Source organism: Polyodon spathula, chromosome 57 (assembly GCF_017654505.1).
Source record: "Polyodon spathula isolate WHYD16114869_AA chromosome 57, ASM1765450v1, whole genome shotgun sequence".
NCBI classification, from domain to species: Eukaryota; Metazoa; Chordata; class Actinopteri; order Acipenseriformes; family Polyodontidae; genus Polyodon; species Polyodon spathula.
In genome coordinates, this window is record NC_054590.1 from 134,406 (window position 1) to 159,405 (window position 25,000).

At 44.9% G+C, this 25,000-nt stretch overlaps 2 protein-coding genes across 2 annotated transcripts in view; both read right to left on the bottom strand.

Moving 5' to 3' along the window:
• Positions 1 to 3,068: 3,068 nt before the first annotated feature.
• On the bottom strand, positions 3,069 to 12,996 carry saal1 (serum amyloid A-like 1). Its single transcript, XM_041239840.1, has 13 exons — positions 12,785 to 12,996; positions 8,636 to 8,829; positions 7,999 to 8,112; positions 7,600 to 7,683; positions 7,104 to 7,183; positions 6,461 to 6,520; positions 5,788 to 5,903; positions 5,404 to 5,602; positions 5,131 to 5,213; positions 4,402 to 4,590; positions 4,043 to 4,218; positions 3,622 to 3,714; positions 3,069 to 3,167 (listed from the first exon to the last, which is right to left on the bottom strand). Exons 1-13 carry the CDS (start codon positions 12,786 to 12,788, stop codon positions 3,081 to 3,083), a joined length of 1,479 nt encoding a protein of 492 aa, XP_041095774.1. The 5' UTR covers positions 12,789 to 12,996; the 3' UTR covers positions 3,069 to 3,080.
• A 1,714-nt stretch (positions 12,997 to 14,710) lies between these two features.
• Positions 14,711 to 25,000, bottom strand: part of hps5 (HPS5 biogenesis of lysosomal organelles complex 2 subunit 2) — an 11,736-nt gene continuing 1,446 nt past the window's right edge. Inside the window, exons 2-19 of the mRNA XM_041239763.1 lie at positions 24,930 to 24,997; positions 24,429 to 24,644; positions 24,081 to 24,152; positions 23,902 to 23,990; positions 23,286 to 23,464; positions 22,926 to 23,084; positions 22,555 to 22,717; positions 21,964 to 22,087; positions 20,261 to 20,410; positions 19,822 to 19,893; positions 18,648 to 19,333; positions 18,274 to 18,394; positions 17,966 to 18,121; positions 17,464 to 17,583; positions 17,211 to 17,324; positions 16,911 to 17,017; positions 15,978 to 16,263; positions 14,711 to 15,374 (exon numbers count right to left, since the gene is read on the bottom strand). Of these exons, the coding sequence (XP_041095697.1) occupies positions 15,314 to 15,374; positions 15,978 to 16,263; positions 16,911 to 17,017; positions 17,211 to 17,324; positions 17,464 to 17,583; positions 17,966 to 18,121; positions 18,274 to 18,394; positions 18,648 to 19,333; positions 19,822 to 19,893; positions 20,261 to 20,410; positions 21,964 to 22,087; positions 22,555 to 22,717; positions 22,926 to 23,084; positions 23,286 to 23,464; positions 23,902 to 23,990; positions 24,081 to 24,152; positions 24,429 to 24,644; positions 24,930 to 24,997 (2,943 nt within the window). The 3' untranslated portion in view covers positions 14,711 to 15,313. The remainder of the gene's footprint in view (positions 15,375 to 15,977; positions 16,264 to 16,910; positions 17,018 to 17,210; positions 17,325 to 17,463; positions 17,584 to 17,965; positions 18,122 to 18,273; positions 18,395 to 18,647; positions 19,334 to 19,821; positions 19,894 to 20,260; positions 20,411 to 21,963; positions 22,088 to 22,554; positions 22,718 to 22,925; positions 23,085 to 23,285; positions 23,465 to 23,901; positions 23,991 to 24,080; positions 24,153 to 24,428; positions 24,645 to 24,929; positions 24,998 to 25,000) is intronic.

Here is a 25,000-nt window from a genome sequence, read left to right on the forward strand (position 1 = left end):
AAAATTACACTTTACCATTTAAAAGTTGTTTTTTTTTTTTTAAAAATGACAGATTTGTTACACAAAATGGGCATCACTGCATGGCAAGTGCTTTAAATGAATTACACTGTGATCTCTTCATCATGACTGATGAGCTGTCATGAGCTGGAACGTTACTCTAGTATTGGATATGAAGTGTTGCCAACACTCTGCACAAGGATTGCATTCATGCTTCTGTTGATCACGACTCAGATAGAGAGCACCATTACACTGTAAAACACACTTTTTTCTAAATGTACCAGAACCGCACACTAACAATTACAATAACAAGCCAAATACTAGCAAGGTAAAATAATGAGATTTTGCAAACAAACAGCTGTTGCTATTAAAAGTTCTTGCGTCACTGGGGTATTTGTGAATTGCTTATCGTAAAATGAAAGGTGTCATATTAAAAATAAAACTGTGGGCATTTTTTTCTGTAAACTGCAATATCTTCCTATTGACATAAGATAGAGGCGCTCCAGCTAAGGAAATGACCTACAAGATTTGATTATGACAAGCTAAACAATAATGCTTCCTACTTGAGCCCGGGGGAGGGTTAATTTCCAAACTGCACTCTGATATCACAAAATGCTGGACTGCTGGTTATTCCTCGGGTCAACAAAAGCAACACGGGAGGGAGGGCTTTTCTCCTAAATTATGGAATGCTCTGCCTTCATTTGTCAGGGAAGCTGGGATCTTTACAGTTTAAATCGAGACTAAAAATGGGTTTTAATGCAATTTTCAAATTGCTACTTTTATATTATTACTATTATGTGTATACTGTTATTTGAATGGTCTGATTGTTGCCTGAGTGACATGCTACAGAAGTGTATTGTGGTTTGTTCTTTTTTTTCTGCTATCCACTGTAGAGTGCTTTGTGACACTATGACGCTCTATTTAAATGCAATAAATAAATGAAAATATTTTCAGGTTATACTGCTCTTCAATTACCTCCATTTAAAAAAAAAAAAAAAAAAGTTGTTTACAAAATGAGAAGCAAGGGGGTTCTCAGCAGCTCAGCCAGTTAGAGCACCACTGCGTGGATCTTGTGGTCCCCAGCCCCATATCACATTTCAATAAAAAGTTAAACCACGACACCTTTTTGTTTGTTGTTGCTTCTTGATAGCCGCTGGCTTCAGACATTCCTGCACATGCATGTGATCCTGCTCCTTGTACAGATTCCCTGTTCACCCTTCAGCACAGACTCCTGCACAGCAGGGGAATTCGAATAATATGGCCTGTCAGGTCCTCTTAGCGCTCGCTCACTCTCCATTACCAGCCTGGGGGGGGGGGGCAGTAAGGAGCTCTCAAGACCCTGATTGACATGTGACACAGTAATTTGTTCTATTCGCAGTGCAATCCATTGGTACAGCCAGCCTCCTCTCCAGTTTATAGTGGACTTATTTGAGCTGTCCCGCCCCCCCCCCAGGGATGATGTTCACAGGCATTACACCAGGGGTGCACAGCTATGGTCTTCAAGGTCCGGAGTCCTTCTGATGTGTATTCCACATGAAACCTAAACTACTGGAGCCCGATTCACACGGGACTAAAAATCACCACGGAAACAGGAGGCCTCTGAATGTTTACCTAGACCTGTGACTTTAGTCCTGTAGATTTGTTTTTATCTCAGATTATTATTTTCTCAGGAGGTCCTCCCAATTATTATTTTTTTTTTCTTTAAGATATCAAACTCTGTGGACTCCTGGTTTTTAGTCCAGGATGAATCACGCTTTAACTTCTAAATCAGCTAATCATTTTAAGATACCTATAAAACCAGGAGGACCACAGGGAATGCATTTGCACATCCCAGCATTATGCATTAGACTTTTTCATTTCACATTTTGTATAGGTTTTACAAAGCAGCAATAAACCTAAATAAATAAATCTAAACCTTATTGTTTCTGCCTACTACATAAAAGTCTCCAGAGGAACTGTTAACATTCCCGTTAATTCGTTTTAAAATCTACATACACGTTTTCCTCGTGAGCGAGTGGTAACGTATGACTGAATCCACAGTAATGATAAGGCAAGAGAATTCATTAAACTATAAAACGCTTTCAATCCGGTTGATGTTTATAAAAGGGCAGATGTGGAGGCAATCTAGTACCTTTTTTCAAATATTTTCAATCAGCATTTCATTCCTCCTCCACTCCCTCCCTCCCTCCTTCCAACCTGCATTTTCTATTGAGCGGTGCAGATTTCCATTACAAAGAGCAAAGTGCATATCAATGCAATCTTTAATTAAGCAACCTCTTCATGTTCCAGGCTTTAAAGAGCTCCCAGTATCATCTGAAAACATCCCAACCTTTTAAAAAAGGTTCTCCTTGTTATACAGTAAGCGGGTCCATGACCAGAGATGTAGGCAATAGCTTTTCAAAGAGCATTTAAAAGATAGATTGTTCTAAACAATGTCTGATAGCACAAAGGAGCCATCTCTCATGGATGTAGTTTGCTTACCAACATGCACCGAACAAGCTTCAATAGCAAGCGCTGGCAGCAAGACAGAGAAAGAACAAGAGAGATGGTTCTCTCCATTTCACCTTTTTGGGAAGAAAAAAAATGAAAAACAGACACTACGTACAAAACATGTACAGATATCCCGTTTAATCTACTGGCAACGCTAACTTGTCTGAATCCGGAGGTCTTCATTGAAATTAATGGAGTGCCACTAAATTGAAGAGATTTTTCTTCCTCTTGCTAGCTTTCCTGGAGTGAAGTCGGTCTGGACAGTAACTTTTCATTTACTTTTAGACCTCTGTTGCTCCAAATAACGAAACAAGAAATCTGGTTCCTGTGTCCATGTGTCACAAAAGGTGATGCCAACAGGACTTATAAAATAATAATAAAACCCCCGCAACTCAGAAGAGGGACACCACTGATTCTGACAGTTTATAGTAGCTAGCAAAGGGGCAAGATCCTCTCTGCCTGCCTGCCTGCCTGCCATCTCTCTTCAGTGCAGGCTTGCTGTCCTGGGATCAGGCAGGCAGAATTCCATCTGGATCCCATCCGGATCCCACCCCCGGACCCAAGGGTGGGGGGGCCCCCCTTCTCCCTCCCTTTCAGGGTCTCAGGCTGGGAAAGTCCTTCAGCAGACCCTCTGCCAGCTTCTCATCCACCTCCGACAGCACGGCCAGGAAGTGTCTCGTCTGGGAAGGGGAGGGGGGGAACAGAGACCCTGATCAGAAACCAGCCTGCCGCTTAGATTAGGAAAACATTTATTCACACACAGAGACGCGCACACACACACGCACTTTCTAGAACTGCCTTAGTTTCACCAGATGTTGAGTTACCTGTGGGTTAATAAACTGCACCTAGTGTTAAGCAATATGCAGCATTCCCATTTTACAGCAACTGCAGAAGATGGAAGTAACTCCAGAAGACTCCTATTGCATAGCAGTTTGCACCATTCCCCCCGCGTGATCTTAATAAGCTATAGTGTATAGGTAACAAATTTGGGTGAAAAATACATATTTGCAGCTCGACAGACAAACAGTAAGATTCATGGCATTATTTAGATTATCGTGTGTGTGAGATAAGGTTTTAGGCTTGTAAGACAGTCAGACAGACAGAGACAGACGGGCAGTTCTGTGCATAACTCACAGCAGTGCTGTAGAGGGACAGCAGGCTCTGGACAGCGGTGGAGCAGGTCTCCTCACTCAGATAGCCTCTCTGGACCAGCTCAGACACAGTATCCTGGGGGCAAAATCACAGGATCGATAAACACACGCAGCGCACGATGTCGAACGAGCATCCTCTAAAACACAAACTCTGCGATCTCCAACAGGCAACAGACCTTGCTTTCTGATGCAGACAAGCCCAGAGGAATGAGCCGTTACTGCTTCCCTGCCCAGTCTGTACCTTGGTCAGGATGTTACTGCCTCCCTGTACCTTGGGCAGCTCGGTCAGGGTGTTACTGCTGCCTTATCTCCCTGTACCTTGGGGAGCTTGGTCAGGATGTTACTGCCTCCCTATAACTTGAGCAGCTCGATCAGGGTGTTACTGCTGCTCTACCTCCCTGTACCTTGGGCAGCTCGGTCAGGATGTTGGCGAGGAACTCGCAGCAGGTGTCCTTCAGGATCTTCAGATGGTTATCGTCTGCCTCCCCTTCGCTGCCAGGCTCGCGTCTCTCCATCTCCCTCTGTTGGCACTCCCCCAGGTACTGCAGCACCCGGATCAGGCTCCCGATCAGAGGCAGGTCTGGGGCACAGAACAGAGCGATGGGAAAAACAAAATTAGCTTTTTTTTTTTTTTTTTTTTTAACTAAGTGCTGGTTTGTACAATTAAACTTTTAAAAGATCATGGCTGCCACACAGTGCGCTCGACCTGAATGCTCAGTTTCTGTTGTTCTCATAAACCCCGGGAGAAGGGAGAGACCCGTACTTTTGTCCATCTTGCTGTAGTCGTGCTGGGCCTGGCACACGAACATGGCGGACAGCACAGCCAGGATCGTAGCCAGCAGGGTCTTCTGCTCGTGGATGACGATGGGTGGGTCGTCGGGCTGGCACAGGTCACTGCAAACGACGTCACAGAGCAGGCTCCAGGCCTCTTCGCCAACCTCCACAGACAGCACTGTTCGGCACAGGGGGGAGAAGGGGCTTGTCAATTCATCTCAATAACCACAGAACATGCATTTAAAAATGTTTAACTTTAAAGTCATATGTCCACCATAAGGGAAGACATCTTTACACAAGATACGTTAACAGAATAATTGCATGCACTGTGAAGGGCTATGAAAAGCAAACATCCAACACAGCATGGAGGCGCTGTCAAAACAGAGAGAGAGAGAAACAAACCCTCAAGGATTGAACAGAATAGAAAGGATGCCTGTATGGAGCTGTGCTTGTGCACATGCCCCAGGGGATTGAATAGAGCAAAAAAACAGGGGGGAGCTCCCACTCAAAGCCTTTTCATGATCACCGCCTTACCACAAAACCAAATCTATCAAGAGCACAACCTTCTGCTAAACCTGTTCTAACCAGGAGCTCATTTCTTTTTTCCTTCACACGCACGCACACACACACGCATGCACACACACAGGCACACGTCTCACAAAAAGTTTTCACTTGTCTATTTCCACATCTCCCCCGTCTCCAGTTCCTGGGGTCCTACCTATAGCCTGTATGCCTTCGTCCACAGTGGTGAGAAGCTGCAGGATGTGCATATACACCTCCAGGCCATCCGGGCTGTCGGATCTGCATACAGAGATTAAAGAGAGCTTTTTAATAGCCCTTAACATCAGCCCTTCAAAAACCGTTAACAAGCATAGTCTATCAAGGTCTTGCGAACCTTATAAAGAAAACAGTAGTTCCTTCTTTGGAAAGTAGATATGCACTCCAAAAAGGGGGCAAAGTAATCTTAATTAGGTGCCACATGGCGACTTACCGCAGCTGCTTGGCAGCCTCCAGCACGCAGGGGGCGATACCTAGGGCTGGCGTGTCATTGGCAGGCTCCCCGTCTGCGGTGGGGTGTCCAGGGGAGGGTGCTGGGGACCCCCTGCCCTCCCCGATCCAGCTCCTCATCAGCTCCTCGTCCAGGTCAAAGAGCTTGTCCACAACCTCCCCCACCTTCACAAGCAAGTCCACTGTGAAGGAGAAGCGCACAGATTCACCCATACACATTAACTAGAACTCCTTATCACGATGAAAAACTTCGCTTCACGAATGCATATTTTTCTAAACAATTTAATTTAGTAAAGATGTCAAGACTGCTAGAACAACATACTGTGATGTAAGTAGCTGCTGTAAAGGGGGCTGAGGGGGACCTTACCATTGGTGGAGCTGGACATGACGAAGCACAGGTTCTCACAGACAGACTTCTGCTGTCGGATTCGCTCCACCCAGCAGGGGGCGACGCTGGGCTGAGACAAGCAGGTGAGAAGCAGCCTGGAGAAAAGAGAGGACAGGATGAGGATCCAGACAGAAACACACCATCACACACTCTGCTACTCATCTCTCTCCATCTGCAGTACATGTCTGAGACCATGGGATCGAAAACATTTGCAGAAACAGTTTTGTTCCCCTTTATTATTATTATTATTATTATTATTATTATTATTAATCAATACCATAACTCAAGCAACACCAGGTTAAAAACCAGATATTTAAGATAAATAAACACTTAATTTTACAAATATCCTACCAGAACTCGAATCTAGCCTAACTTTATTGAAACTGGACATTAAAAAAAATGTAATATATTTTTGAACTTTTGAGTTTTAGTGTATCTGTCATCCCATCTATGTTAGAAATGACGTCAATACACAAAACTAAGTTGTCCAGGAATAATCAAGGACCCATGGTTGTGAAACTCAAACTCTGTGAATTATCGAATTATCAAATATAGAGGGAGCACAGTACTGGATAGAATTATTGAAAGGTGAGTCAGCTGACAGGCCAGTTCCCTTGGAGCAAACATGCAGTGCAATGAAAATAAATCTCACCTGCTTGTTTCCAGCAGGGTGGGAGGGTCTGAGTCTCCCAGGAGTAACAACAGCACCTCCCTGTGGAAAGCAAGCATCATTGCAGGTCAGCTGTGAAACAGCACCAGTGTATGCGAGGAGAGCTAGTGTCACCAAACCTGAAAACATTAAGAAGGCTTTGTACTGTATTAGTGCATGTGTCAAGTTCCTACATACATTAATGAAGCACTGCTTAGACAGGGATGGAAATAAGACTCCTGTTGCATAGCAGTTTCACCTGTTCCAGGTTTTACTATGTGCTTGAACAGCCCCAGCATATAGGTAACAAGCTCAAGTGTGTCTTATCAAACTCATAGTGAAACCAGGAATGGATCAAACTACTATACAGTGGGAGTCTTATCTCCATCCCTGCTAGATATTAGTACCTCACAAGTCCGGGTTTAATTACTGCAGCAGACAGGTCTCTCCGATATGGGAAAACAAGACAATCCCAAGAGACAGCACGGAAACTTTTTTTTCCCAGTAAAGTCAAAGTTTTGACAATTGAAAAAGAATGCATGTCTAGGTTAGATGCTAACTCTTAGACCCTCTTGTAAACAGGTCCAGTCTCCGTTTTCATTTTTCTGAAGTATGACAGCTGTGTAGCTGTGAGGACAGCCCTTACCCCAGATCGTCATTTCCACTGATGGACTGGCAGGTCTCTGGGAAACAGGCGATATTCCCGAGGACCCCGACACAGATTTCCTGTCAGGAGACAAGCAAGGAGGCTGGGGTGAAATAACGAGCACAGACTGAGAAACTCTGTCCTGCTGGGTTCCCTTTTCTCCTGCTGAAGTTCTTTTGGTCTTCAAAGACAAATACTTAAAAAGACAACGCTACAGATTAAATGCTGCTGCTGCTTCCTGGTATCCAATCACTTCCTGTGTTGCAGTTTAAAAACTCTGTCCAATGGTCAGGCTGCAATCAGATCACGTGACCCACAGCACAGATACCAGAATGCAGCGTTTCTCTCTACAGCCTTGACTTGCATACCGTCTATTAACATAAAATAAAACAAGTGAAAGACCAAATGAATCACAAGCAAAGTGCAACAAAAGAAGTGAATCAGAAATAAGAGGGAAATCCTTGCGGTGGGCGGGGGGGTGGGGGGAGTAACTCACTGTCAGCCGCGGGGATCTGGATTTCCCGATGACCCCCAGCAGGATGTCCGCAGCTTTGAACTCCTGAAGGAAACGTGCAACATCCTAAAAACAAAACAATGAGAAGCTGTCAGCTTGTCTGCGTGTGAACAGAGGATAGATTGTGCTGCAGGAGCAGAGATGACATGGCATGCACTTCACAATATACAGCAGAACTGGAACTAGCAATCCAGACACTGCAGCAAGACGACAAACAGCAGCAACAGTAAACACACAAGGATTGTTTCTTTCTTATTAAAGATGTGAAGTGAGTGTTGGTCTTCTTGTAACCTGTAATGTGTCTCTTTAAGCACCCCAACACCTGAATGACAGTGTAATTATAACTAGGGATTACATTTCTGCCGCTGTCCTTCTCCTCACCTGGTCCATGGACATGTCCCACACTTTGCAGATCTCACTCTCCACCTCCTCGTCCAAGTCCAGCTGTGCCTCCGAGTCTCCAGCTCCTGACCCGCCCTCCTGATCCGACACCACCTAAATCAGGGAGCAAAACCCATCTGACAGCTCACAGGATGCTGGAAACGGGCCTCACTTGGTATAGCCCATGACACAAAAGTCATAGGATCATCACTAAAAAAAAAATGCTGCATTCTAATCTTGGCTAGCGTCTTCATCCAGTTACTTTACTTGATTTCTTATAATTTTTGCCTTATATTTTTTAATTTTGAGTGATGGATCGCTAAATTGTGTAGGATTGTTCAGTTTTCTATTTATTCTGCTATGCATGACCTATGCTTTCAGCGATGGCCAGTATTGATAACAGGGATGGAAATAAGACTCCCATTGCATAGCAGTTTGCTCCACTCCTGGTTTCACCGAGTTTAATAAAAACACATCTGAGCTCGTTACCTATACTCTGTTGCTAATCAAGCACATATTAAAACCTGGAATTGGTGAAACTGCTATGCAATAGGAGTCTTACTTCCACCCATGTGATAATGAATTATAATCGAGTGTTTAGCTGTATAAGCTGAAGCATTGTAAAGGAAGGTATTACCTGGATGAGCCTGGTGAGGGTGCTGAAGAGCCAGTGTTTGCTGTAGACTGTGTTTCCGATGGCGTCTCCCTCGGCGCTCTCCTCTCCCTCGCTGGGAGGGGGCGAGGGGTTCCTGTGCATCCCTGGAGATCCAGGGACTCCATCTAGATTGGGAGAGCTGCTCCCAGAATCACCCCGATCCACATCACTCCGCTCTGGGGAAAGAGGGAGAGAACACAACTCATCAACGGGTGCACAGTATTGCACAACACCACATTAAAATAATAATAATAATAATAATAATAATAATAATAATAATAATAATAATAATAATAATAATAAAAATACAAAAATGTACTCATCAAGCAGAACAAAACTAAATGGTATATGTTTTAGCCCAGTGACTTGGAAGCTTAACAGCACAGAACAAACATGTGGTTTTACTTTCACCACAGATTATGGAATGAAACAAACATGCAGATGCAGCAGGAGAGAGAAATCTATAATATATGTAGCAGGGAGAGATCTGTGCTGACTCTGCTGGCGTGTTCACAGTACTGCAGGAAGAGGGCGGCAGTCTTCCAACAACCGCCTGTGAGTCATGGCAGTGACACGGGGAGGTGGGAAGGTAGGTGTGTGGACTTTCCCCCACTCTGAATGGCTGAGAGGCGAGTCTTGGCAGAGTGCTAGCCCTATAAAAAATGCTCTGCTGTTTCCTCAGGTCTGCCCACTTAGACGAGCCGAGAGTGCGGAAGCTCTGATTCAGGACCGGGAATCAGCCGGGAGTAAAGAGCGAGACAGAGAGAGCGGGGAACCCTTGGGCAGACCCCGGCGTATTGTAAAAGAGCAGGCTAGATAGCCGACAGAATAGGACGGTGATCCGGGTCGTGCGGGTAGCGGCGACCGGGATAACGCTGCCGAGTGCAGCACCTTTTATTTGTAGTTTTATTACTGTTTTATTTTCCATTGCTCTTTTCGCCTTCTGTTTTCATTATTATTTCTTTGAGCACCTGCGAGTGCACTTGCTGTTTGCTTACCAGCTGTGGTATTTCCGTGGTGCTGTCTGTCATCGTTGATAGGCAGCCCACGGTCAACAGTGCCCTCTGCCGGAGAAAGCAAGAACTGGTCTAAAATAAAACTGGGCACCTGTGAGGTGTTTTCAATTACATCTGTCTGTACCCACACCCCTTCCACAGTATACCGTTTTTTAACCTCAGTGTTTCAGGATACACAGTATTACTTACCCCTTAAGACACCAGACAAAGGGCAGTGCATTCTTGACTCTCCAGTCCAGGCCTGTGTTCAATAATGTCCTTATTTATTTACTAACTACACTGATATAACGCTTTTCATACAAAAGTACCACAAAGCACTGTGCAGTACATTAACAGAAAAGATTTCCACAATACCTTTCTATAAAGGTCCCCAGGCACGTCACACATACATAGCTGCTAGGTGTTAAACAGCAGATTTAAAAAAAACAGTATATCTTTTTTTTTTTTCATAAAAACCAGAAATTTAAAAGTTACGTTAAAATCCACTAAGATAAGAAAGCCGTTTTATAAAAGCATGTTTTCAGCCTTGATTTAAAAACTGTAAGTCCCAGCTTCCTTGATGAAAGAAGGGAGGGCATTCCAAAAATGAGGGGCTCTGCATGAAAAAGCCCCTCCTCCTGTGTTAATTTTGTTGACCCTAGGAATAACCTGTAGCTCACATCCTGTGATACAAGGTCAGTAACTCCTGCAAATAACTAGGTGTCAATACATTTAGGGCTTTACAGGTTAACAGAAAAATCTTGAAATCTATTCGAAACTGCACAGGGAGCCAGCGCAAGAAGGCTAAAACAGGGTTAATATGCTCACTTTTCCTGCTTTTAGTCAGAATTCTAGCGGCAGTATTCTGGACAAGCTGTCAGCGAGACAGCACACCTTTTGGGATGCCAGAGAGAACTGCATTACAGTAATCAATTCTAGACACAAACAAAGGCATCCATTAGTCTCTCGGCATCAGATACAGAAATAATTGGTCTAACTTTGGCTAGATTTCTCAAATGGTAAAAAGGTATTTTTGTAACTTCCCTACTATAAGTCTCGAACGATAAATCAGGATCAAAGACAACCCCCAAATTTTTCATTTGTAGTTTAAGATTTAATGAGAGATTACCACGGATGAGCTCCTGTAATCCCACATGTTTTAGCTGGGTTGAGAGCCCACAAGCATAACCTCTGTTTTATGTGAATTTATCATTAAATAATTCTGAGACATCCAACACTTGACCTCTGCAATACAAGCAACAAGTAACTCCACAGCAGAAGTGTTTCCCGGCTTTAGGGACAGATATAGCTGGGTATCATCTCCATAGCAATGGAAGTTCACTCCGTGTGTGTGGATAATATCACCTAATGGTAGCATATATAATAAAAATAACAAAGGACCTAGAATAGAGCCCTGTGGAACACCACAGACAACTTCACACCTTTCAGATTTTACCTCCCCAATACAGGCAAACTGAAACCTATCAGAAAGATAAGATTTTAGCCAGGATAGGACAAGGCCAGACAGACCTTCTGTGCTTTCAAGACGATTCAATAAGATGGCGTGGTCTACAGTAACAAAGGTAGCACTTAGATCAAGAAGAATTAATACTGATGGCAAGCCCGAGTCAGAGTTTATCAGCAGATCGTTCACAACCCTGACAAGGGCCGTCTCAGTGCTATGTGCAGCATGACAACCGCACTGAAACGTCTCAGATACGCCATTAAGAATTAGAAATGTTTGTAATTGATTTGCAACCGCTCTTTCTAGAACCTTATCTAGGAATGGTAAATTGGAGAGGCCCATAGTTATTGAGAACTTTAGGGTCCACACTGTGCTTTGCCACAGCTACCTGAAGAGCTGAGGGAACTAAACCAGGGGAAACTGAACCATTTTTCATTTTCTTTAATTTGGGTATTACTAGCACCAGAAGAATCTTTTAAAAATTTTGTAGGAATAGGATCAAGAGAGCATGTGGTAGCTCTCGTGTGCTAACAGCATTGTCACAATTAATCAAAGAAAAAAACTCCACAGCAGCCTTTTCAAATTGTTCATTTTTAATTGAGCCTATTAGCAGAACCTCCGACTCGTTCGAAAGCACTGCATTGTTACATTATAATGAACACAGCTGTACATTCGTGTGAGACAGAGCTCACCCTTGCACAGCAGATCTTAATCCTATATTGCTTTTATATAGCGCCTTTCATAGTGGACCACCACCACAAAGCGCTTTACAAGATACGAGACTAGGGTGTGTTAACTATGCATCAGATGCAGAGTCACTTGCAACAACGTCTCACCCGAAAGATTGAGCTTCAGTGACTTGCTCGGATTCATACAATGAGTCAGAACCGGGTACCACCTGGTTACAAGCCCACTGGACCGCACAGCTTCCTATAAGGTCTTAGTTACAAACCTGTTCGAAATTGCTTCATTGAACCAGTTGAGAACTACAGTGTGACACGTCATGGATGCTGCCCACGCAACACTCCGCTAAAGTGAGATGACATACTCTCAGTGACTTAGGTGAGACACACAAGCAAATCTCCCTGCGGGTCCAATCCTCCGCTGGGCTTTTACGTTAACACGAGGACAATGTCCCTGGGTGCTGTGAACGAAGCTTAAAAAGCAAATGCAAACTGTGCAAGGCCATCTTTGTGATTTCTGGAACTTGAGAGCTTTACAACTCTGTCTACAATTCCGAATTAAACTGGAGACTTTGCACATTACGGGCAGGACTTTTGTGTTGCATGACCTGCAGCTGTGCGGCTAGTAAACAAGCCCTGAGATTTTGTGACGATCTGCCTCTTGCATGTAGATTAAAAGCAGAACCCTGCTTACATTACAACCAAGAGTAACTCGGTTTCAAAACGGGCATGCAACTTGCTAGCTTTATTAACATTACAGTTGTGCATTTGCTGTGTAGACCTAGAAACGTGCCATCCTTTGTGTTTTTAACCACATACTGGAAAGTTAACGTTTTCAAAATTGACTACAAACCAAACTTATCTATTAAATGCTTTCCAAATACAACATTGCATCTCGGTGTGGCTGCTGAGTACCTATGCATGCATTCATACTGAAAATATTACCGATACGTTCTTAACATGTAATTGAAAAGCAAACTATTCTTACCCATCTAGCAAGTGGTTAAACGTATCTTCCGAACGTGACAGGTGCGATCTTTTCTATTCTGTTGTTTATTAATTATTATTATTTTAGTTGTTTTTTTGTTTGTTTTTGTTTTTTGTTTTTTTTTTAAATCTACGTGGATTAAGCTTTTAGTTTGAAAATCCCTCCTTGGTGAATCGCACACAATCTTGTTTCCCGAGTACACTTTTAAGGATTGCAACCTACGGGTCCTAATAAGTGCCAAAACAGTCTGCGCAATCAATGGACCCCAGGGCCTGCGAGCAGGGTAGATTGTACAGAAGTGTAGCGAAGTAGCGCCGCCTGGTGGAATATATGTTTATGTTCCCTGCAAAACTGAAGTCGATCACGTGGTGCCGATGTAGTTGCTTCTTCAGTTCTTGGACTATTGCACAGCAGTTTAAGCAGATCTGTTCCTCTTTGGGACCATCAGCACAGCTGTTGTTAACCAGATGCTATATCTGAATAAAGAAGTATATAAATATAATGGCAACAGATAGATCCCATTCACAAAGCAAGAAAGGGCAGAGAAGAGGGAGCAGGCCTCTGAAACTGGAGCATGAAGCCCCTTGGCTACCCTCAAAGATGCTAAAAGGTTTTTTGTGAACTATTACAGATTCATATTTTAATTATTTATTACTGCCAGGGAATGGGTATGGCAGTCTGGTTCTTTTAGGGTTAAAACTCTAAATTCAGTACCACAGCTAGTCAGTAGTGAGGGAGAAAGAGAGCCAGTGCACAGGCGTGCCAGGCTCCAGGGTTTGCAGCTGCAGGAATGTTTCTCTAAACTCTCTCTCTGTCTGTTTCTGTCTCGCTGGCAACTATGAGAATGAAGCTGTGTCTTGTTCTTGGAGCCCAGACTCAGTGGTAGAAGTACCCAACCCAAGCAGTGGGAGGTGAGTAAACCAGGACAATACTGAAAACTCACATTGTTCAAGAAGCAGGGCACCGAGAGGGAGTCTGTGGTGTTGATCATCTTTAGGGATACAATAGGAGTTAATTAAAGACTGCTGTTAACGCTTTGAAAATACAGCCCACTGTGAAATGGGCATGGTGGTGGAAAGCAAAGGTTGTTCAGTTAGGAGATATTTTAATCTCTTGGTTGTTTTTTTTTTTTTTTTGCAACAAGGGCTTATGACATGGGGTAAGCCGATGGGAACATGGTAGATGCCAGTTATACTGGTGCAGACAAGTACTTTCATGCCCCGGGGAACTCCAAAGCAGCTCAGAGAGGCCCCGGAGAGAGATGGGAGTGATCAGGTACAAAAAACCAGTGACCGACTATAGACCAGCCGGCCTCCCTCCGAAACACTGAGCGTCTTCAACCTCAGCCACGCAGACAGCCGAGTCGGCCTGATCTGTTCGACAGCACGTGTGCAATTTGATCCAGAGTTGTAGAAGTCTCAAATTCTTACAAAAAACTTTTTCTATGCCTTTTTATTTTTTATTTTTAACACACTTGTTTTTCTGTTAAAAGTCAGTACACATAGTTTCAGTAATGGAAATTAGATGCCCACTGCATAGCAGACTGATCCACTCCTGGTCTTACTATAGATTATTAAGACACACATGAGCTTGTTAACTATCCATGCCCTCTGCATCAAAGATATAACCGGTCACCTGGGAGACAGGCCATTTAAACAAGAACAGGTTCAGCACATTTGCATGACTGAAACTGCAAAGAACTCTAATGTTTGAGCTTTTCTGAATGCAGTACAGCAGGCTGACAATACCCTCCAATAAAGAATTCTTCATGTTGCTTAAATGTCTCATTCATTTATTTGACAGCGACTTACTTCTGTACATTACACAGTGTTTAAGAACAATTTTTTATTTTTTTTTTCACTTCATGCAACCATCTCCCCGCAGTTTGAACTATATTAATATATTATAAATAATGCATGTATTTAAAAAAAAAAAAAAAAAAAAAAAAAACAGGTAGTTGAAACAGGTAATTCCTTTACGCTAGTGTTCAACAACAGTGACATATTCTCTCATCATACAATAAACAATATGCCTCCATCCTGCAAGCCTTCTTAAACCTTTCCTTGTCACTCTACAACTAATCAGCTTGTACAGTTAATACTGAGATCAAATATTAACCTTAAATACTGTTTGTAAAACACATTTTAATACGATAAAAACCATAAGGGGCACTACAAGCGATACTGTAGTTAATAATTTATATAAAATCAAAGTCACTCCTGGTAAAGGAGCACGTGCTGTACAATAGCAGTTTACAGACTGGCTCAGTATGCCGGGTGAAAAGTCAGCATTCGCAAAAAACTAAGAAAGGAATCCATCGAGAAAGTTAAATTAACACACACTGCCATAAAACACACAGTACTCGAGAGAATACAGCTGGTGTATTTTATACAAGGAGAAAAGTATGGGCATCTTTCAGGCGCTATCAAGCCATGAAGGCGAGAGTCACCGAATTTAAATGCCGAGGCACGGTGGGAGGAGCGTCTGTCAGTCTCGGACAGTCCCTGCTCGGAAGGCGCTTTTTTCTCGCTATGCCTGCTGAGACCAGAGGAAGCGATCACACTTCTCCAGCATCGCCTGGATCAGGGCCCTGAAACACAGAAAAACAAAACTCAGGACAGGATAGAAAAACATGACGAGGGAGATCAGGGTCCAGCCAAACTTCCTCCGCTGTTCAGATGATCTGAACAGGTCCAGTTCTCTTGGGTTTTGTCAGGGCTCCAAATTCAACAACTGTCTGATCAATTGTTTTAAAAATCACACATTGATTTTAAATGACATGGAACTGCTCTGGGCTCTAGTGCCGCGTGAACCCATTTTTAGGATCGAGCTCTCCACAGAAATCAGGTGCTGACAATCAGGTGAGGGTGACTGGTGTCAATCAGGCTGATTTACTATTCCGAGTGAAACAAGTGAAGCAGCAGCTGCCTGGGTTTGAGTGGCAAATCAATCTGTCCGATACCAATGACCCTAACCCGTAGAGCGCTTGATCAGAATAAAAACCTAGTAAAATCAGTTCATGCAGGACTACTGGCCTCCCTTTTAAAACAACATTTAAAATGTATTGATTTAACCAGGATAGAACCCTTGAGGTATGCATCTCATTTACAAGGGGGTCCTGGCAAGAGAAGGCAGAAAGAAATGAGGAGAGGCTGAACCTCCCCTAAGAAAGCGCTCTCTGAACATGAATCACCTCTGCCGTTTCTCTGCAATCCTCAGGATCTCACACACCAGCGCTGATCTCTCCGACAGCTCCACGCTCAGCCCACACTCCTGCAGCACAGCCAGCGCCCGGTCCGGCCCCACCGTCCTGGCCAATAGGAGCGTCACGTTCTCCAGGCTGACGTGGCTGGACCAATCAGAGCCGCCGTTGGCCAGGCCATTGCCGTGCGGAGAGCAAGGGGAGGCGGGCTCGTCAGCCTTGCTCTGCGTGGTCTGGAGGAGGTACTTCCACTCTTCCAGGGTCTCTGGCATCACACCTGCAGACCGGAGAGAGATGGGGGATTCAGGGGACTGCATATTCGGGCTTGAATCTGGCACTATCCCTGCACCCAGGAGGGATGGAGGTAAGTCCCATCGCTTAGCAGTTTCACCCATTCCAAGGTTGATTAGCCACAGTGTATCAGTAACAAGATCAGAGGTGTTCTATTACTCTCATATTAAAACCAGGAATGGATCAAACTGCTATGTAGTCTTCCATCCCTGCCCAATCCTGACCAAGTGCCAGCAGTTTGAACAATCTGGCCCCTGGTAAATCTGGTCTGAAGTGAATCAGAATGTATACACTGTATGACACCCAGGTTAACAACCCCAGTTTTCCCCCCAAAGCGAACAGAACCACGGTCGCAATGTTAGCATTTGTTTGTCTACAGATACAGTACAACTACAAATCACAAAAGTTCCAGTGTTCTAGTCCTATAATGTGAAGCCCAATACCCAACCTGCTCCCCCCTTTTGCATGTAACAGGGACGGAAATAGGACTCCCACTGCACAGTGATTAGATCCATTCCTGGTTTTCATATGAGTTTAATAGAACACACCTGAGCTTCTTACTTAGGCACAAGCTCACAGTAAAACTGATATGCAACAGGAGTGTTATTTTCATCTCTGTGTAAAAAGTCTCACCGTTTGGTCCCTCCAGTAGACCCATGTCATCCAGGCTAACGATAACAGAGAAAGCCTCTGTCCTTCTCTCCAGCTGCCAGCACAGGTAGAGGTAGCCAGTCCAGAACCTGCAGCACACATGGGTACCAGGTCATTATCTTAGAGAGTTCTCACGGTGGACAAACCAGCCTCTTAGAACAGTTTCTTCATTTTATTCTATGTTACCATCAAGGCATTATTATTCACGTTTCAGCTTTGGTGTTTACACATTTTTGCAAAAGTACATTCTTTTGCTCTGCAATCTGGCTCTCCCTGACTCACCCGTGGGATCTGCAGGTCTCTGCCATCTTCTCCTTGCACTGTAGGTCTCCTGGGAGTTTGAGGAGGAGGGAGAGGAGCTGCCCATAGCCCCAGGAGAACAGGTGAGAGCGGGACCTGAGAGCAGGAGGAAGAAGAAGGAAGAAAGAACTATTGAGCCACACAGGATTCATTAACATTACTCTCTTCTTCTAAATCTACAAAACAAAAAAAAAATAAAGAATACAATTGGCTTTAAAGTTGTTGTGCTCAGTACCTGGGGTTTCCGTCAGGGCTGATAGTGTCTACTGGCTGTGGGGCATCATGGGATAGCGCTAGCTCGAGCCAATCCTGACGCAGGGATTCCGGTTGAAGGAGAGAACCAACGAGAGACAGCCTGAAGAGGAACAAAAACAAATAAATGATAAAACTAATCTGACACTGGGCGGAATTCACAAAGCTATTTCCTCCAGTGTCATTAGCACAGCATTTTCTTAAAAAAGGAGAAAAATACATCTTTGAAGATACAAAACTAAAACCATTCAGGTTTTATGAAAGCTGTTTTAAATCTTTGGACCAGATTCTCAAAGCTATTTACCTCAAATTGTCATTGGCGCATTTCTAAAACAAACAAATTATAGGACAACTTATAAGGCAGTGAATGAAACTCCTGGTCTGTTTATTTCTTTCCGTCTCCGGGGTGAAGCGCTTGTTGTAAGCTGTGGGTCCTTCATGAGTGGAGCTGTAACGCAGCACACCACTGCTCCCCAGAACCTTACCTCTGCTCTGGAGGGTTCCACTTCACAAGGTTGTCCAAGTAAGCCAGGAAGTGGGCGGGGCTTCCCCTGGACAGGGCCATGACATCACCGGGGATGATGGTGGGATAGAACTGGCCAAAGGATCTCAAAGCCAGCTCTCCATGCCTCTCGTACAGCCTGCAAAGGGTCCATATACATTCAGTCTGTACAGCAGGTTCAGAAATCTTTTGCACTTGCTCAATTTCACTTAAAGCACACACTTGCAGTTTGAGTTTGTATACTGTATCTATTACTCGGCTTCAGCAGATAATAACCCACCCCCTCCTCACCTGCACAGGTGTGCGAGGAGCTGGGCTGCGTCCCAGGGCTCTTGGGCTCTCAGGTACCGCAGGGATTTCAGTAGGTCCCCTTCTTCCAGAACTACATTAGCAGGACTGGACCGGGTCAGCTCTGGGAAGGGAACACAGAACAATCCAGTCGGGTGAGTTAACGCCACCTGGTGAAACTGTCTAAGTTAAATGACAAACTGAGTGTTGTATACATTAAGGACGATAGCCAGGAAGAAAATTCCTGTATTTTGGTTGATCTCAAAATGTTGTCAAGCCTGGTCTTAGAGGATCCCAAATCTACCACTTGGCTGTGAAACGCTGAAGAGTAGAAGGGAGGGGTTTGCACCACTCTGTGTAAAGGAAGGAGCCCTTACCCTTGAGCCCGGCAGTGTAAGCTCCCCACACAGCAGGGCAGTCCCTGTATCGCATCAGGCAGCTCCGCCGGGCCCGCTCCAGATCAAGCAGGAAGAAGAACCCGTGCAGGAAGCGGCAGGGCGCGGCCCCGTCTCCGTGGAAGCAGCCCAGCTCCAAGCAGAGCGTGGCCAGTTCGGTCAGGTCTCTGTGAAGCTCCAGGGGCAGCTTGCAAGGGGGAGTCACTCGCATTAACACCAGGGGGGCTGGGGCACACTCTCTGGAGCCCTCCCCCTCCAGCCTGGTCTCTCCCGGGTCAGTGCCTGGATCTTCAGACACCCCGCTATGCTCCTGCGGGCTGGTCAGAAAGGCTGCAAGGGGATCCGTGGCACCCCCATGGTTAGGGCACCCTGCCTCTTCAATCTGGTCTCCAGGCTCCCTGCTGTCCTCTGGCTCCCCTGACAGCCCTGAAGCCCCTTCTGCCGCTGCAGCAATGCTGTCCTCCCCCCCTCGCAAAGCATGCTCCTGTGGGTTACACGCTGGCTCCACTGCGTCCCCCCAGTGTCGTACAGGACTCTGCACCTCCCCTCCTCTCTCTGCATGGTCCTCCGGCAGACCCCAGGCTCTCTCCAGCGCTGGAAGCCAAGTTCTCAGGACCTCCAGGAGGCTGTCTGTGTTCAGCAAGACTAGGGGGTCCTGGAGCTGGGCCCTGGGGAGGAGGGTTACATGTGCAATGTGTTAGTTTTCATTGTGGTACAAAAGATAAGGAGAAAACAAACCCAACAAAACAGCATTAATTCACTTAGACCTCCTTGCAAGTAAGCCTGCTTCGCAGAGTTGACTTGTTGATTTTATTTCTCCAGCAGGACTCACTAACCGCTCACCACTGTCACTGTCTGCCTGAAGGATAATACCTTTTGAGGGTAATCTAGCAGTTCCCACCTCCAGACCATGCTTGGTCCATAAATGCACCTTTTCAATCCATCCACTCGCATGCTAACCAACTTCCAAACACTCAATCATTTAAACTCATTATAGAAGTTATCGTGCAAAAGAGCTATGCTTTTAAGTGAAGGCATGTTTCGACAAAACCGTCTTTTGATTTTCAGAAGGCAGCTTTATTTTCAGTATTACAGCTGAAGTTCCCTTGTTGCCTACACAGAAAGAGCCGCCGTTTGAATCTTTAACAACACTCACACTGCCCGCGCTGTCGCCTCCTTCAGGCCCCGCAGCTCATCCTCCTCAGCAGGGGGCCTGTCTGTACAATCCCTGAGGAACAGAGCAGAAAACACAGAAATACTAAAAAGAACCCAAGAAATTCAAAGCTTGTTTAAAAAAAAAAAACGACGACGACCCTAAATTCGGATTTCTAACCAAAATAAAAGGCAGTAAATAACTGGATGAAACTGATCAGCTGTTTATATTAGGCCTCATGCACTCAGGACCTCCAAGCCCTGTCTATGCAAACACTGTCCTCAAACAACCGCCAACACTCCAGTGAAGCCAACTCGGACAGCGATGATCATTACTGGTGGAGTTTTCAAAACTCACTACACACAGGGGCCCCAGCTCAGAAGTGAACCCGGCTCCCAGGTGAACTCCCTCTGCTAGCCGGGGGTTGTCACGGTTACTCAACTCTTGCTCCTGCTCCTCTAGGTAGGTTACCACGGTTACTACGGCCTCACACGGCTGCCCCCCCTCTTTCCCGTCTGGTTTGGGCCACAGGTCAGAGGGCATCTGGAGGGTGTTGATCTTCTCTGTGGTCTTCCTCATGAAGCTGGACACGCTGGAGAGGAAAAAGGATACTGCTGAGCATCACAAGCAGGTTAATGAGGAGAGGCATTCACAAAGGCATTACAACAATGCTGTCACTTTAGCATAACAGCAGAGACTATATATATATATATATATATATATATATATATATATATATATATATATATATATATATATATATATATAGAGGGTGTTTTGTTTTCTCTTTCAAGTACTGTTAAAGGCTTGTGAATTCCCCATCATTGCCACCTCAAGCTTTCAATATTATACATTTTAAGTGAAAACACTAAGGAACGTCCGTTTTACTTCCTAAAGTTACTTTCTTGTCTTATTACTGAAGATAGTACATACAGCAATCTAATACAATAATAATAATAACAAAACACATTTAAAATGCATCAGCGTGTTCTCCCTTTCATACAGCTCTGAGACGGAGAGAAGCCTACCGGTTACACAACGGATCAGAAAACTTACAGCTCGTTCAGATCACCCCTATATTACAACACTGAGCCCTGCTTACTGGCTCTCCTCCTAACCCAGGATTGAAAGCTGAAGGAATCACTCTTACCTCACAGCAGCTCTATCAAGCAAGTGTAACTCTGCATCCGCCAGAATGAAAGTACTATCAAAATCTTTACAAAGCTCCATGGGCAGCTTTCTTTGTGAAAAAATGTGCGTGCGAGAAACGGGAAGTGAAAAAGTCTTAGTTTGTTTTTAACCACCTGAGCGAAACTCAGCTGCAGGTCATGAGATGAGATGAATCTATATTCATAAAATCATCACTTCCCCTTTTTTATTGAGTTTGTATCACATCCCCCTATAGATTCGACAGCAGGCAATAAACAAATAAGTGCACAACTAAAAATTTCTGTCCCCAATAAAATCCCACTATATTAATGCAAAAAGTATTTAAAAGCTTTGTATCCAATTAGTGCCTGATCAATGCAGCAATGGACTTTATGGTGTATGGGGTCGCTTACCAGCAGTGATGTTGTGCAGCAACCTCCCTGACACTACTGGCAATGTATCTGTTTTATTGATCAGTCAGTAACTAGATGTTTAAACATGAACTGTGTGACAAACATGGATAGACTGGACTTCATACAAGGGAGAACTGATTTCAGATTCATCAATGCCTTTACCCCCACTATACAACAAATCATTTTTCTTATACTTACACGTTCACAAAAATTGCATTTTGGTGTAAAGATCTTCACAAATCAATCCCAAAATATACAGGTTTTCCTTACTTTTCCCCATAGTAATACAGGGAAGGAAATAAGACTCCTATTGCACAGCAGTTTTACCTTTTTCCAGGTTTTACCACATGCTTGATTATCCACAGTGTATAGGTAACAAGCTCAGGTGTGACTCATTAAATGCCTAGTAAAACCAGGAATGGGTTTAACTGCTATGCAATGGGACTCTTATTTCCATCCTTGTAATACTATACACAGTTTGCAATGCCTTTACTATGGGAAACTTGGCTGCAGATCTACAGCGTGCTCCTAAAGAGAAAGGGGGGTGATGGTTGGTTCTGGTTTGAAACGGAGAGCCCCTTACCTGTCTTTGACAGCCTGCAGGGCGACACGTGGAGGAGTGGGGCGGAATGACAGGGGGATGTGGAACTGGAGGAGGGGGTCGGTCCGATCGGCTTCCACACGCTCGCTGGGGGGGGGCGGGGTGTCTGAGAGTGGAGGATTGGAGGGGAGGAGGGAGTGGGCACAGCATGGGAACACAGCTTGTGAATGAATCAAATCAAATAAGACAGAAACACATATGAATGAAATAATGATGACAACAGCTGGAAAGCAGCAGACAGTGGAACAGCTACTACTGACGAAAAACAAAAGGGAGAAAACATAAGGAATGGAAATGCAATGTTATGGTTTTTTTTTTTTATTGTAATGTGGTTTTATTTTTACAAACATATTAAGATAAACAGCAGGCATTGTCAGAATTTCAGTTGCTTTATTTGGCTGGAAAGCTTTTTGTTTTTTTTTGTTTGTTGTGTGGGAGCGAGCAATGGGGTGGTAAGCCAGACAGACTTAATCTCAGGGTACAAAAGTTCGGAAGTACCAAATCTTGGGGGCTGACCCTGCAGACAGCCGGCCCCCTTCCTTCAGACAGCCCGTTGCCATGGCCACCCCTTACCATGCTCTGCTGGTGGCTCCTCCTCCTGGGCGGAATTGAACTCCCTCAGCCTCTCATCCTCGGACAAGGTCTGGCTGACGAGGGAGCTGGTCTCTTCATCCGACTGGCTGCCCCTCCTGCTGATCACTCGGTAAATCCCACAGTCCAGCACGTTGAAACTCTCCTGAAACGAGCAGCGAAAGAGAGCGAGAGAGAGAGAGATTGCAGACATGAAATCCCACTGCAGAAAAACTGTGCAATCAGCTCTCAACCTGGAAGTACAGCAGCCAAGACTGAACCGGGACAGTCCCATCCCATCCCCCCACTCAACCCCCTCCTGCTGTTTGTCATTCCAGCTGCCATTCAGTACCAGGGAGAGGAGCCAGACTCACATGGGAGGAAATGCTGCTTCTCCTGCTGCTGGAGGCGGAGTCAAAGGGCTCCAGCTTTGAGATCACTTCCTCCAGCTGACCAATCAGCTCGTGCTGGGTGGAGCTGTCCAACTGACCTTTAAGGTGCTCGAGTCGGTCGATCGGGAGAGACTTACGAGCCTGAAGCAAGAAAACAGGGGGAAACATTACACAGAAAGAAATGCATTAAAAAACATGAGCATATCAGATACTTGGGAATACCCCAGAGCACTTAAAAGGGCTATAGAACAGAAACACCGTCTTGGCAAATCTTCAGGTACAAGCGGAGGTTACTGTTTGGTGCATGGAGAGTGTAACGAGAGCTCTGGGAGATGAACACACCCTGCTGGGGGACACGGCGTGCTGGAACAGGCAGCAAACAGTGGCGGCCAGGCCCCAGGACTCCCTGCGAAGGAGACGCTCCACGCAGCGTTCCACGGGCATCAGCGACAGGTGGGAGAGGCGCCCATCACCGTGGAGACAGAATAGCTCGTTCCGGTACACCGCAACATCCTGCACATCTGGAGAAAGCACACATACAAATATTATACCATGCATTGACTACCCCTATAGAAGTGTACCCTAGAGCTAGAACACACATGAATGCAGAGCTCAGGCTATAATATTAGTTAATGCACTGATTGATAAAAGTGTACCCTAGTAAAAGCTTAGCAAACAAGGGTAAAAAAGCATGGGGAAACTGTAAAAATGGCGTGCAAAAATACATTGGTAGTCTTTTATAAGGTTAGTCAAGACAAGACCTACACCTTGTTTTCATGAGAAAGTCGTCAAGTTTAATTCTGGTTCATGCTTCAGTCTTGCAACAACTACTAGTGGACTAGAAATCACCTTCAACGAGGGTGGCATGATTGAAGTGTGAACCACAAACTGGCAATTCAAAGTCTGGTGTTAAACGTAACATTGCTTGAGGATAAGGAAGAAAGACTGTGCTGTCAACCTTTGATTTCGCTCCACAGCAGGACTTGAACACTCTGAGGCAAGAAGACATAGATTCCTCTCTCCGTCCAGGTCAGGACATACTGATCACTGCAAAGAAAACAACCTCCAGTAAATCAGAAGCATGGATCCTGCAGGGTGTTGCACCATGCTGGGGATAATCAGAGTAAAAACCAGTACCTGAGAAACAGCAGCCTGGGGAAGGAGATTGACTGAGGAGAGCAGGGTGAGGTTCCATACTGCGGCTCGGACCTGTTAACAAACATAGCAAGACCAATTAGAGGGATGGAAATCAGATTCCTTTTGCACAGCAGTTTCACCCATTCCAGGTTTTACTAGGAGCCTGATTAGCCACAGTCTATAGGTAACAAGCATCAAACTGCTATGCAATGGGAGTCTTATTGCCATCCCTGTGTTGGGTTTCGATAGAACATGGATATTCCTTTATGAAAAACACATGCATGTTTTTTATATGTGTGTGATGACACTAGCAGTGTCACAGACATTATCCTAGGCTGTCTGGGTTACCTGTGAGTGATGAGGGGCAGGGGCGGAGAGGCCAGCAGCTGTTTAAACTGGTGAGTGCTCAGGACCTCCCCCTCGAAATTCACTTCCCACATCCTCGAACCAGGACGGGCGCAGTAGATCAGTGCCTGTGGGCTCCCGGCATTCCGGGCCACTGGGAAGAAGCAGGCGCCGTACTCCCCGTCTCGCTCCTTGTTCCCGATCCGCCAGAACTTCTCCCTGCAGCGGGAAGAGAAAACACTAAATTAAAGAAAGTCAGTTCAGTTTTAAGATTAGCAAATCATATATAAAATCAGGGATGGAAATGAGATTCCTTTTGCATAGTAGTTTGATCCATTCCAGTTTTTACTGCGAGTTTAATACGACACACCTGAGCTTGTTACCTATGCACTGTGGCTAATCTAGCTTGTACTAAAACCTGGAATAAGTGAATCTGCTATGCAATAGGAGTTATTGCATGGTAATTCCTGCATGGTCACACAGGTAAACACCATGCTTGCTTACCGGTCAGTATCACAGAGGTAGCAGCGAGTCAGCGAGGACACCAGCAGCCTCCCCTCTAGATAGCTGAGCTG

Bases quoted from the DNA above. Each gene is read 5' to 3' on its own strand.
- saal1 (XM_041239840.1), bottom strand. The intron at 4,591-5,130 runs GTAGGACCCCAG...TGTGCCGAACAG, and splicing joins CGAAGGCATACAGGCTATAG to TGCTGTCTGTGGAGGTTGGC. The intron at 3,715-4,042 runs GTACAGGGAGGT...TTTTGCCCCCAG, and splicing joins TCCTGACCGAGCTGCCCAAG to GATACTGTGTCTGAGCTGGT.